At 43.0% G+C, this 14,126-nt stretch overlaps 1 protein-coding gene across 4 annotated transcripts in view; it reads right to left on the bottom strand.

The window, feature by feature from the left end:
• The window catches only part of RIC1 (RIC1 homolog, RAB6A GEF complex partner 1), a 168,277-nt gene continuing 154,151 nt past the window's right edge, over nt 1-14,126 (bottom strand). For 2 of the 4 annotated variants that reach the window (XM_027615550.2, XM_027615553.2), the window contains 9 exons: nt 12,131-12,247; nt 10,936-11,664; nt 9,336-9,494; nt 9,111-9,247; nt 7,205-7,491; nt 6,545-6,736; nt 3,865-4,042; nt 3,547-3,735; nt 2-2,755 (listed from right to left, as the gene is read on the bottom strand). In XM_027615550.2, coding sequence (XP_027471351.2) covers nt 2,467-2,755; nt 3,547-3,735; nt 3,865-4,042; nt 6,545-6,736; nt 7,205-7,491; nt 9,111-9,247; nt 9,336-9,494; nt 10,936-11,664; nt 12,131-12,247 — 2,277 coding nt within the window. In that variant the 3' untranslated portion in view covers nt 2-2,466. Of the gene's footprint in view, nt 2,756-3,546; nt 3,736-3,864; nt 4,043-6,544; nt 6,737-7,204; nt 7,492-9,110; nt 9,248-9,335; nt 9,495-10,935; nt 11,665-12,130; nt 12,248-14,126 lie in introns of all 4 variants that reach the window. The other 2 variants (XM_027615552.2, XM_027615551.2) reach the window with 2 other exon arrangements.

Genomic DNA, 14,126 nt, shown 5'->3' with positions numbered 1-14,126 from the left:
AGATGGATTGTTCTTGCAAGCTTCTACAGTCAGGCTTATAGCTGCTGCCAAGTGTTGATGCTCCTAAGTAATTCTGCATATAAATTTTAAATCTGAATTTGTAGTTATTTCATAAAATTCTAAGAGGTAGAATTACATAATGAAAAGAATATTCCCGTGGCTGAGGTGTTGAATAAACAAAGTTCCTGTAACGGTTTTATTGCCCTTTACCAAGTTAAAAAAAATAAATAAATACACATTACAGAAGTAGCAGCAACTTTAATTACAAGCAAAGGTTGACTTTATCCTCCAAAATGACTTGTTTTGGTATCAGCAAATAAACTTCAAATAGTTATACCGAATACTTAAATTCATCGTTAAAATTATGGCTTCAACAATTGATATGTGAACCAAACAAGGCAAAATAAAAATATAAATTTAAAAAAGTAAAATATATAACAAATTACCAAAAAGAAACTTTCTGTAAACCTGCCAATTTTTCTGCCTTTGGGCCGCCCATTTCTATGACTTGAGAAACAAGGATAGGAGCCAAGATGCCTTCACGGTGTTAACCACAGGAGTTCAGTTAACATACTGGTGCCCTGCTTTGAAGACTGCAAGATGAACCCAGCAGCACATCCAGAGATTTGAAAGGATCACAATGTTTACAATGGCAAATCATTTTATTGACTGTATATTCACACCAAACACAAAAAAAATGCTCGTTCTCCTCCATTTAATGGACTAGGCTAGGAGAAGTTTCACGCTGGGCTGCATGTACTCACATGGGACACATTTTCTATCTTAAGAGTTGGGGAAAGGTGGTTTAAAACAAAGGCTTAAATAAAGTAGCACCAGAAAGACCAGGTACCATCATCACATATTCCACCCGTCCAGGAGTTCTAGTATGTGAAATTATTGCACTTGTAATGTCAAAAATAAATGACAGTAAATTACCAAACTCAATAATTTAAAACAGTTTGATGAGTTTTGAATGGTTTTGTGTTTCCCTTCCAAGGAAACCCAGGCTAGAACAACTGTATCTAGCCATTTACTTTAAAAAAGCAAGGGTAGAGGACCAAGTTTTATTTCTAAACTGTAATTGCACTATGAGAAGAGAGGCTGTTTTACGTAGTGGTATGAATTTGGTCCACATCCAGATACATTGTTATTACAAAAATAAACAAGTTTGTTTTTGTAAAAAATAACATTGCATTCCTTTGTTCAAATTGCACAGTACAAACAAGCTATGTAAATTAATACTGATACAAGGTAACTGGAAGTACATACAGTGGGTATGTGTTTAGTCTGAAGCCATTAAGGAGTATGCAGATAGGTTTTCATAATGTATGAAAACTAAAATTTAAGTCATATCTAGAAATACATAAAATATTTTAAAAGTTACAATGAAGAATGCATCCTTCACATAGTAATTTTTAGTAGCCGTGATAATACAGGATTCAGCAGTCTATTTACATAAAGGTCCATTTGTATTCAATTTACAAAACCAATAAATAAGAAACTAAATTTGCACAAAGCCTATTTCATTTCATGATCAGTGTGACCATTTCTGCTACTGTACGACCAAGCCAATAAACCTTTTTTCTATGAAGACTGCTCCTACTTGGAAAGAAGAGCAAGCCCCTGTCTCTCCTTCCAAGAGTGAGTATCACCATGCAGAATCCAGCATCAAACCTTACAAATTATCATATAAGCCCTAAAAATATGAACAGTGCCTTTGAGTCTATTTACACAAGAGTATTCACAAAAAGATACAGTTCTCTGATACAAAACAGTTTAGTGGTATCTAACCGCATAATTGGTAAGAGCCCCCAGACCTCTGCCCACACTGATCCAGCAGGAATCAAGCTGCTAAAGGAGCAGGCACACTGACTCACAGGTTAAATAGCTTTCCCCCAATTCAGGACTGGGATTTAAAGGCTAAACAAAGCCAAGGACAAGTCCCCATCATGACAGCCGCCGCTGTGCCAGGGCAGGCATCTGCTCAGGAGGCCAATGCGGGAAGAGTCCAGCGCTCTCAATCCAAAGGGGGCGCACAGGGAGCTCAGTGCCTGATGAGCTCCAGCAAGCACCTTCGCATTTATTTTTAAAAAGCAGTCTGGACACACACTGAACCAGAAAACATGTAAGAAGCTGGAAGTAGTGAAAAAGTAGGCTCATCTAGGGCAAAACAATCCCTATGGTTTAAGAGCTACCATTCTTTAAGAATAAAACCAAAATATTCTCATGTACATCTGTACAATACTCTTTATTACTTTCCACTGCAGCTTAAAAAATTTTTTATGAAAAATGATATCACATTTTTATGGAGTCCGAGATTTCTTAGAGGAGAAAGAGTTAAAATTTAATACTACCTTACTGAGTTTTCTCCCTGGTTCAACCGCCAACTAGGTCACAGTGTCCTCAGCTGTACGCGGCTGCGGCTGAAGAATGAATACTGCCCACGGTGCCGGCACGCCACTGTCGTTAGGACACAGAACAGTCGTAAGTCCCATCCTGAAAAGAGTCCTCCTCCTCTGCTCGGGTCGTGTCCTCCTCCTTCCGGCTGACCAGACTGCCACCTCCGACCTCGCCCGGGGGGACGCTCCCATGGCCTAGGGAGCCCCGGCTCTCCTCTGCCCGGGGACCGGCGTGTTCCGGGGTCTTACCCACGGGGACTGGCTGGAAGGCTTCAGGCTGGACTTGCTCCTCTGTGAGCTCACTGAGCTTCTGTACTTGTGGCTTAATGATGTTTAAAAATGGCTTATATCCAGGACTAAATACAGAGAAAAGGAAATTAGCTAATGCCACATTCAAAATGCTCCCTAGAATGTTCTGGACAAACTCCTACTAAACACTGGCACAGTGAGGTCTCAATGCTAGGTGATGCGGGCAGGGGAAGAGGCACCGGGTAGGGAGGAAAGGCTTCTCAGGCGTCCTGGCCAGCGCAGGGGCGCCACACCCAGGGGAAGTGTCTTACGTTTCTGAGCTCTAGCAGCAAGGACATTCTTTCTCCAGTAGTATTACAATTAAAAGATCGTACTCCACAGTCTGAGGACTTGAAGAACCTTCAGAGAGTACATCTCTTCTAAGTGAATTTGGCAACTAAGGAAAAAAACTAGATCCAAGTAAGGGAAACCCCAAATCCACACATAACTGGTGTCGAAGGGCTAGAATCCAAGGCTCTTCACTTCTATCCACTAATCTTAATTTGGGCTTGCTAGTAACTGCTATGGACTGTTAAATTCACACACGCCTTAAGTTTTTATCTTTTCAAAGTAGTTATTTTCAGGTTCTTATTACCAGCAATTCCACCGAAACACAGACCTAAAAGTTCCAGTCTAATAATTCTAAGATCATCTGCACTGTGTCATTTACAAAGCTGGCTGGGCATAGAATGGTGACGAAAGAAAACAACTTCAGAAACGAATGTGTGAAAGCATTTTTATTTCTACCTACCTAAACAATTTCCAAATAAATGAACCAGAACTAAACCTTACTACCGTGGAAGGACAGGACTCCCCTGAGGGCAGCCGAGGTAACAAGCCTAAGGAGACGTGTACTTACCAATCTGTAGAGGCCCATCGGTCTACTGCGTGCAGCCCCGTCTTTATGTTCTGTAACATCTCTCCATCTACCTCTGAAGACTGGATGAGAACCACAATCTGGTTGATTATTGAGGATTCTCTAAGAATCAGGCCAATGACAATGCACCAGTCCAGACATCCTGCCTCCATGAAGATGTGTAGCAAGTATCTAAACAGAAGCAGAAAGATTTATGCTCAGAAGGCGCCATAGATGTTATCAGGAAAACAGCCCCTGTACCCTATCTGCCCAAAAATCCTGAGTAGGCATTCTGTGCTTCCAGGATGCTGAGGAACTCACCGAAGCTGGACCTGGGATTTGTGAGGCCCCTTACTCGCCAACTCCATGGAGATGTGCTCTAGCTCTGACTGTGTTAGACTGAGTGTGGAGAAGTTTTCATCCACCATTGTCCAGTCTCCATCCACCACGGAGCTACTTTCAGTCAAGTCTGTGGCTGAACCAATACTACATTCATCACCTGATGAAAAAGTGCCAAAAGTTATAAACTGGCTTCATATAGAAAATATGTTTAATTTTAAATATTAGTGGTTTCTCACATGTTGCTTTCTGCTCAGAATTTTGAAACCCAAATGTTACATCAACTGCTAAAATTCCTATGTGATATATTAACAGTAGTAGATATTTTTAAGGAAAAAAAAAACCATTAGAGAGAGAACCAGGCATTAAGTGCCTTTGGATGGAAAAACATACTACTGCCTATGCAGCAGTCTTGCCTGCCTCCAGAAAGACTCTAGCTATAATCTGATCAGGTCTTTGGAGTCAGTTACTAATTTATAAGAAATACAGAGGAAAGTGTTGAATCATGAAGATGCAGTCACCAAAATTCACATTTTGAGAAAATCACGGAGGCAAGTCTCATCAGTGACTAAACCGCAAGGGATTTAAAAAAAAAAAAAAAAAAAGATGGGAGGGCACCTGAGTGGCCCAGCTGATTAAGCATCTGACTTGGTTTTGGCTCAGGCTGTGACCTCAGGGCCATGAGATCAAGCCCTGCGTTGGGCTCCATGCTCAGCACATAGTCTGCTTGATACTCTCTCTCCCTCTCCCTCTGCCCCTCCCCTCCACATGTTCTCTAACATCAATCACTCAATCACTCAATCAATCTTAGGGGAAAAAAAAAGGGAGGGAAACAATCATTTTTTAAAGAAAGAATTGAAAATTTAATCACAATGTCTGAACCTTATCTGGATCTTGGTCCTAACCATAAAAAAATTTATGACATTGGAATTTGAATACTTACTAGATATTTGATGATATTAAGGAATTACTGTTAAATTTTTAGAAGGATGATAAAGGAATTATGTTTTTGAGAGTCCTTTTAAAGATACATACTGAAAAATTCACAAATAAAATATATCATGTTTTGGATTTGGTTCAATAAAGGGATCAAATTTGGTCATGAGCTGTTACTACAGCTGAAGCTGGGTAACAGATACATGGGGGTAGGGGCAAGGGTTCCATGATACTATTATCTCTAATTTTAAAATATATTTGAAATGATCTCTTTAAAGAGTTTTCTTAAAAAAAAAAAAAAGCAAGCAATGATATTACCTCATGTCTCTTAGGACAGCTACTATAAAAAACAAACAAAAATCCCCAGCAAATAAAGTATTGGCAAGAATGTCAAGAAACTGGGACGCTTTGTCAATGTAGTGCTGGCTTGATAGTTCCTCAAAAAATTAAAGAAAAACCTTATGTTCTGGCATTTCCACTTCTGGATATATATATATCCAAAAGAATTGAAAGCAGCATCTTGAAAAAGCTATCTGAACTCCTATGTTCACTGCAGCGTTATTCACAATAACCAAAAGGCGGAAGCAACCAAGTGCTCACCAATGGGTAGACGGATGAACAAAATGTGCTATATACACAACAAGGGGTGCTATACAGCTTTAAAAAAGGAAGTAAATTCCCACACACGCTGCGACAGGCATGAACACGGAGAACATTACGCTAAGTGAAATAAGCCTGAGTCACAGGAAGACAAACACTGTAGGATTCCACTTATATGAGGTATCTGAAGTAGTCAAGTTCACAGAGACAGAAAACAGAGTGGCGGCTGCCAGTACCGGGGACGGGGCAGCGGGGAGTGCTATGTGACGGTAGAGAATCTTCACTTGGCAAGACAGAGTTCTGGAGGCTGGCTGCACAACAGTGTGAATAGACTCGGCCCTACTGAACCGTACACTTAAAACTGGTTGAGGGGGTACAGACTACATGTATCTTCTACAATTTGAACAACAGTAATGGAAGCTGTAAGCTTCTCCACGTGGCAGAATCTCAAGAAATGGTGATGACAAACTGAAAATCAAACACCGAGCAAGTCCCTGGCCATGAGGAAAGTCAGCCTACGTGCTACTTACACCCCCGGGACTGTCCGCGCCTCAGCAACGCGCACCGCTCTGAAGCTGCTTCAGTCTGTAGCCGCACTAATATTGTGAGAGCAGAGGGTGGTACGCACTTTTTGGAAAAGGGTCAGAGGGTAAACGAGGCTTTGAAGACTAAGAGGCAAAATGAAGGATATTACACAGGAACTTGCAAGAGAAAACGTTTCTACAAATTTTTATCAGTAATATAAAAAACAGAAGACAATGGAGTACAATATTTTATGGTCCATGTCTACTTATGAGAAGAATGGTATTCTTCACACGGAGATAACATTTTGCTTACTTGAAGTTCAAAGTTAGTGTTTCTGTATCGTTAAAATCAAGCACACAGTTTCATCTGTTGGCGCTGGTCAGTAATGAGATTTTACCTATTTCGTTCATCTAAAATAAATATGGCAAAGTATAGCTCAGGCCAGTGTGGCCTTGTTCTAGAAACTATCCACCCCTCTAGCGAATTCTAATGACTAATCCTCTAGGATATATCTGCAAAGAGTGAAGCTCTATCTCTGAAGTGCTAGGGCACAGAAACCTTCCAAAGGAACTGAGAACCGAGGATTTAAAATGACATTTACCTTTATTAGATAAAGGTGACAGAAAGGCGTCTTGCATTTGCGGTCCGTGGGACGAGGCTGTGTCGATCTCATGATGGGTGGGGCCAATGTTGCCGAGCCAGCTCTGACTTCGTTGTACATGAGGGACACCCGCGTCTATCTCAAGGTTTAAAAACGGGTCCGCTGACTGGGACTTTAACAGCTGCTCTCCTACTGCAAGGCAGGCCCCAAAACAAGAAAGTGGGAATTCAAAAGATGCATGCACCACCATTCCCAACTCGGTTATTTCAGCTTCTCTCCCTGCTACTCCCAAACACTGAAAGTTCAAAGCCAATTACACCACACCGTCCACCCATGAACCAGTGAAGCAAGACTATGTAATGCCATCTAACAGTCAACTTACATCATCATGTCTCATTAGCACTAAACAGAATTTATTCTGTTCATCTTTTAAGTGCTTTCCCTTGGTTCTTGAGATGAAGTTCCAAATGCCACAATAAAAGGTTTTTGTTTGGACATTCCTGAGTAATAGTAATTAGAACAGTCTTCTGTGAAAGACCTGAACTAAAAATCTTTATCTTTTCTCTTTCACCAAAATAGTTTCACTTTGTCTTCTCCTAGATTAGAAGACGGCCCAATAATGATAATAATCTGAGATGGAATGACATGAGCCTACATTACCTGTTCGGTATTTTCCATTCCTGAAAGGAGAACTGAGAGAAGAGGCTGGGATGATGGGAAGCGGCCAAAGGAAATCTTTGTGGAGTCTCTTCAGGGCCAGCACGAAGTTGTCCACCCGTGCAGCCCGAGTGCGCTCCCTGCACAGCCAGCTGATTAGTTCAAAGCCCAACTGGGCTGCAAAGCAGCCAAGGTCCTTTAGCCGAACTTCTTCCAAGAGACGCCGAGCGTGTCTCCAGAGCATCATGTCAATGTACATGTTCTCAGCACAGTCACTGTCTTTGCTCCATCTGTAAGGAGGAACACAAGAAAGCTGCAGAGAAACTGTTCCTGGACGACCTCACGTCATTGTATGCAGCAGTACTGACAACGCTGGGAACGAGGTGAGAGATCCAAGATCAAGCTCTGACTGAAGACAAACGATCAGGGCTTTCCTCCGCGGGATACCACGAGCTCAACAACACCCGGAACACGGCAGGCTCTTAAAACATATTTGCAGAATGGAAATATGGAAGAGGGAAAAAGGAGATGGACAAAACCAAACCGAGGAGGAGGGTGGTTGGTGACTGGCTGAAGGGAAGAAAGGGAGCGAATAATGCTGTATTTGAAGAGCCCAATGAAAAGAGGTGAGGAGATCAGATCAAAGAAACTGAGAAGAGACAGACAAAGCAAAATGAAGTCTGTGCACGGGAATGGGGGATAAGCAGACACATAAACATATGACGGATGCTTAAAAACTTACAACGTGACGACACGCAGTCTATCCTCCCTTACTCATCTGGGCTGACGTGGGCTGACTGGTTTGGTAACTGGGCCATGTGGTGCCTTCCGTGAGAGGCAGTCCTGGACGACTGTCTGGACTCAGATCTTGGCTCTGCCCACTCACTACTTGAGTGAACATAACCAAGCTTACTTTCTGGGCCTCTGTTTCTTCACCCACACAATGTGGTTAACAACAGTGCCGACCCTTATAAATTGTAAGGATGAAAAGACGTACACATGTAAATGCTTCAAACCGTGCCTGGCACATACTGAACACTTCATATGGATTAGCCAGTAATCACGTTCTGCAAAGGCACAGCCGAGCAGCTGTCTGTAGTACGCTGTGGCTACCTTTTACTTGTGTCCAGCCCACGGCTGTGTGTGCAGGTACTGGGAGTAAGGGCAGTATAAATGATTGTGATAAGAAAAGGTAGTAAATGTCATGATAGAAAATGTTCAGTAAGTTCTCATTATGTGTCAGGCACTGTAGTAACAACGAAAACAGAATATAAAAGAAAGGATTAGGGGAGAGAAAAGAGCTCAGAACATGTAACAATGGAGGAAGGAACACAAGGACCTCACAAACCAGAGGAAATTCTTTTTTATAATGTTCAGCATGAGTTCACAGTAACCTCTCAGGAGACAATAACCCATCTATGGGTGATGTAGGTTTGTGTCTTCAGGATGCACTTCCTCTTGGCTCTCCCTGTTTAATGACTTCTCCAGTCAAGAGTCACTAGAGAGTCAAGTACATGGGGACTGAACTTTTTTTGTCATGAGGTAGAGTTGGAAAGAAAGGTAGAACTATGGACTATAGGAAGGCTTTTGGATTATGTGCAGAATTAATTATCTTCCTTTTTATTCTGGTCCTCTATTATCAGGGTAATGTGAAGTGAGCTACCTTCAGAATGGGTACACAAGCCCTACTCTGGGACAAGGGACAGAAATTGTACAAAGAGTAACAAAGTGAACTTCGGAGGAAAAAAAGGGAAGCATTTTGTGTGATCTTCAAGCCTTTCAGAAACGAAGAAAGGAATTGCATTTGATCAAACGGTGGTTTTTACAAGATCCAATTTTACAAATGCCCTGAAATGCATTGTGTGTCACAGGAGGCCCTAAAAGCAATAATGGCTCGTTATTCTTTTACCTTTTTCCAGAAGGACCAGATGGCATACTCAGTGTTTTCTGTAAGCTGAATTTACTAGCAGGAACATTTTCAGCTGACTGGGATAAACTGATGCTTCGATTCCTGAAGAACTCAAATCCACCACTTGAACTGGGTTCCTAAGATTACACATGATGTGCGGTACCGTTAGAGAAAGATGCCGTGTAGGTGTATGGCCTAGAGAGGCTGTGCGATTTTGCAACCAACCTGAGCAGTAGGTGTGGATGGAGGGGTCTCAGATTCTCCAGAGCCAATGGCTTTAAGAAATCGAATCATGTGTCGACATAGGTCCCATTTGCCTTGTTCCAGGGCTGTGTTGAACAGAAGGGTGGCATGCTGCCTACTTACTGCTGGGACTTCCATATTCTACAGAAATAACCAAAGACAAGCATTCCTTTTATACAGCAAATGATTTGGGAAGTATGAGCAATTCTTTATCTCTATGATTTCTATACCAGAGAAGGAATGCAGCTATACCTCTCTAGGGGAATATTTAATAGTAAGAATAAAAGGAGCAATAGAAAGTATCATGCAAGGAAAAGCAAGGCAAACACTCTGCTGGTGTACTATAAATTAGGATTTTCTAAACTTTCTAAAAAAGTCGGATACCTTACATAAACCTGACCCACATTCTGTCTTTCCTGGTTCCTAGCAACTCTACAAAGTGGTTATGCCATTCCTATTTTACAGATGAGGAAACTGAGTTCAGTAACTTGCTGAAGACCAGCAAAAAAGCAAGAACACAAATCTAGATTTGCCTGACTCCCAAAAGCTCAGGTCTCCCCCTTGTGACAGTTTTTGAGGCTGTGACAAAAGTACTCTTAGCTCTGGGCAACAGTAGGTAGGAATGCTACACAAAGAGCGTCCTCACAAATTCTTTCAAAAACTTCACCAGACCGCCTGCCTTGGCCTTCGGGGAAAGGCATCTCATAGGCAAGTTTAACTGTAATTATCTGACAATCCACAGCAACGCTGAAATTCTGATACAGAGAAAGTGTCCAATCCCATTGCTTGGCAGATCCCTGGAAGTCAAGGGGGTGACCTAAGACAAAACACAGCTGCATTTATTTTGTTTCTATTTTTATCATTCTGTGGCTTTTTTAGATGAGCCAGGGAATCACAGACTTTCGGGGCCATCCCGCCTCTGCTGGACTATTTCCTCTGGCTTCAATCAGTTGTCATGAAGCAAGTAAGTGGACGAGAAATGTGCTTCAGGCAGAGTTTAAACCAAGTTTATGGTTAGCTTCTTATATCAATGAAAACAACTTTACAATAATTTGAAAGCACCGCTAAGTGCAGCCTGTCAAGTCTGTATCAGACTGGTAAGAACAGCAACTATCAAGCCCTTTTGTCAAATATATAATGACACAGATTTTCAGGAGTCTCAAAGAACCCATTATTTTGAGAAGAACCGTGTGCTATAAGGGTAATTACTGTGGCAGGCCTGCGTTTCCTCAGCTTGCTATGGGGAGCCTAACAGAAGGTGCTCTGCTAGGAGGACCCAAGCTTTAACCAGAGTCCCCTCGGCGATTCCACACTAGAAGGAAATGAATCTATTACTGGAGAGGCTTGGACAGGTAGCTCAAATTAGCTAATACTAGCTTAAACTCACTAATGTTCAAAATAATTACTATTACATTTCCTATGTAATATGTGAATGTTATTCTATGTATTATATACTACGTAGAATAGAAAACCAGACTGCATGAATCCTTTGAACATCATCACAGTGTCAACACGAGACATTTCTTCCCTCCCCCCTATTTAAGCTCATTAATCCTTGTACTTTTAAGAAGAGAATTGTTACCTGTAAGATAATAAGGTAAGAGGCAGCTGTGTCCAAATCCTGAGCCATCAGGCATTCCTCAAACAAGTCCTTGGGGTTTCCAACAGCTGCAAAAAGATAATTCCACAGGGCATATTCAGTCTTCCTAGCACAATGAACAACCGTCTGCAGGAAGAGGGGGAATTCGGTGATAAACTTGGCCACAGTGGGAAGCAGAGGGTCGGGAATGGGTTCCCGTGAGGTAGCTTCTTCTTCCAGCACTTCGTGGAGCATGAGCTCCAGCACATGAGGGAAGTAAGGTAAAGCGGCACAGGACTGGGCTAAGAGCAGGGCCTGCTCCCCAAGGTTCCTGACCAGCAGCTGCCGCAGAATGTGATGGAGGTAGATCTGAGAGGTTCTCTCCACAACACAGTAAGGGAAGAGCACCTCCAGCTGCTCCCTAGCACTGCTCCGCGCATACAAGGAATCATAGAGCAAAGTGTCATTGACAGCACCGAGGACTAATGCGTCTTCAAAGAGAACAGCCAGGGGGTAGATATTGATGTGAAAAGGCAGCATGATCCGCTGGGACAAGAAGGAATGGGGCTTGCGGTGGTCCCTGGGGAAGAGAGGGAGCCACACTTTCATCCCTGCCCCTCCGCAGCTCAGCCAGAGGGCCTCCAGAAGGTGACGCTTTTGTTTATTTGCTCGACACGTAGTCCAGACATTCTCAACAGACTGGGCGAGGACAACAGGAGGACAGAATGGCAGCTGGAGAAGCAAAGACAAGAATCCATTTTTTCCCTATTAAATTTGTACATTCTGAAGTTGCCTGGCACTAATAAATGATAGCACAACTTGTTCTGGGAAAATTAGGAGACTATTTAGAATTAGAGTCAAGAACAGTACCCTGCCTTTCAAAATATGTGTATTTAAATCTAAAAATGAGACAAAACAAAACCAAAAAAACCCCACAAACTTCACCAATTTATCTTACTTTCCCATTAGAATTAGCAAATAATAATGCCTAGGCAATAACATCTAGAGTAGGGAACAATTTATTATTGTTTCAGGGTTTCTTATTCACCCTTCAAAAATAGTCTTAAACCTGGAGGCTTAAAGACTAATATTATATACTTTCCTGGTTTCCAAGTCACAAGACGATACTCTCCTCTTAAATTCTTTTATTCCTTCACCTCTAACATTCTACGTGATTCGTGATTTGCATTTTACTCACAAGTTTCCTTTGGTTAGGGTTACTGTCCTTCTCCCGGATCTGAGGGCCTGATCTGTCCCTCTGCATCATGATGAGCTGTCCTGCAAGATTTAGCATAATGCTCTCTGCGTCACGAGCCTGAAAGAAAAATTGGATTCAAGCTAATATATATGTTTTCAGCATTTCCCCCCAACTCTATATGGTTCACAGGTGAAACCACCACCACCGTTTACTGAGTGGATACCACGTACAGCGGTTCTGTAAGGTGATGTGGAGTACAAGCTGCTTTCTGGCTGGGGTGCAACAAGCTTTACCACAATGCAACTGAGGAACACGACAAGTGCACTTAAGATTGGGGGCAGAGCTGAATGACCCTGATAAATCTAGGAGAGCTTCAGAAGTTCACAGAAATGAGAGCTCACTTCAGTGACCCACCTGACATAGCGAGAGAAGGCTTACATAGGGTGAGATGGGCCTCAAAGGATGAGGCCGACACACGGGAGGCAAGGCAACGGTTGGCGCCCCAGTTGAAGAACACCACTGTACATGACACAGAGATGGAACATCTTTTTTGGGAAAGTGAGAAAAATCTAACTAGATTAGGAATATCATGAGAAAAACGCTGGATGATAATAGGAAGGCTTGAAAGCCAAGTTAAAAAAAAAAAAGGAAATAAGCCACTCTTATGATTCTTGAATAAGGGAGTTATTAAAAATCCTGAGTTGGGGCGGAGCAAGATGGCAGAGGAGTAGGAGACCTGGATTTCGTCTGGTCTCAGGAATTCAGCTGGATAGGGATCAAACCATTCTGAACACCTACGAACTCAACAGGAGATTGAAGAGAGTAGCAACAACTCTCTGAACAGAAAAGTGACCACTTTCTGGAAGGTAGGACGTGCAGAGAAGTGAATCGGTGGTAATATTCAGGAGGATAGACGGCGGGGGAGGGGGCCTCCATCCACCGCCTCTGGCAAGTGCTAGAGCCGCGGAGCACAAAATCGGAACTTTTAGAAGTCGGCTCCGCTGAGGGACGTCGCTCCAGGAGCTAAACAGAGGGGCAAAACCCTCGTGGGACAGTGTGGTCTCAGGACCCTCGGGGTCACAGAAAGACCAGGGGTGCCTGAGTGCGGCACAGCTCCCAGGGATCGGAGCAGGGAAGCCGGCTGCAGAGACGGAGCCGAGGCGCGGGCTCTCAGCTCGGGGTTGCCATAAACCATGATCCACGGCACAGTCGGACCACTGCTCCTCCAGCAGGGAACCAACTAGCAGCAGATCCAGGGAGACTCCCCTTCCTCCCCTGGGAGGAGCAGTGTGGGAGCGCACCGCAGCGATCTGCTGGGTTTGGAGACTCCACATGGAATCCTGCGCCAGAGGCTGGGTGAGCACGGAGTGTGGCCAGAGACCAGGGAGACGGGAGTAATTGACTGCTTTTCTCTGGGGGCTCACTGAGGAGCGGGGCCCCGAGTTCTCAGCTCCTCTGAGGCGGAGATTGGGAGGCCGCCATTTTCACTCTCGTCCTCCAAAGCTCTACTGAGAGCTTACAGGGAACAACGCTCCCAAGAGCAAACCCCAGCAGATTACTTAGCCGAGACAGGCAAGGGTGGGGCAATTCTGCCTCCGCAGACATTTGGGAACCAGGGCAACAGACCCCTCCCCGAGAATATCAGCAAGAACCGCAAGCCAAGACCAAGTTTACCGATCAATGAGAAAAGGAGCCCTCCAGCGCTAGGGGAATACTGCACATAGAATTCGTGGCTTTTTTTTAACCATGATTCTTTAGTTTTTCAAAGTTAATTCTTTTTTTTTTCTGAATTTTTCTTATTCCCTTTATCAATCCCTTTTTAAAAAAATTTTTTTATTTTTCATTTTTAGAGTCATATTCTATCCCTTCATAGTAGTTACCCTTAGTTTTGGTATATATATAGGTAAGTTGTTCTCTCTTCAAAATTTTCAAATACAGGTTCATCTAACAGTTCAAAATATACCATAAATCTCTAGTGTATGGCTTTGTTCGAGTC

Source organism: Zalophus californianus, chromosome 13 (assembly GCF_009762305.2).
Source record: "Zalophus californianus isolate mZalCal1 chromosome 13, mZalCal1.pri.v2, whole genome shotgun sequence".
In the NCBI taxonomy this organism is placed as follows: Eukaryota; Metazoa; Chordata; class Mammalia; order Carnivora; family Otariidae; genus Zalophus; species Zalophus californianus.
This window is presented reverse-complemented; position numbering and strand designations above follow the sequence as displayed.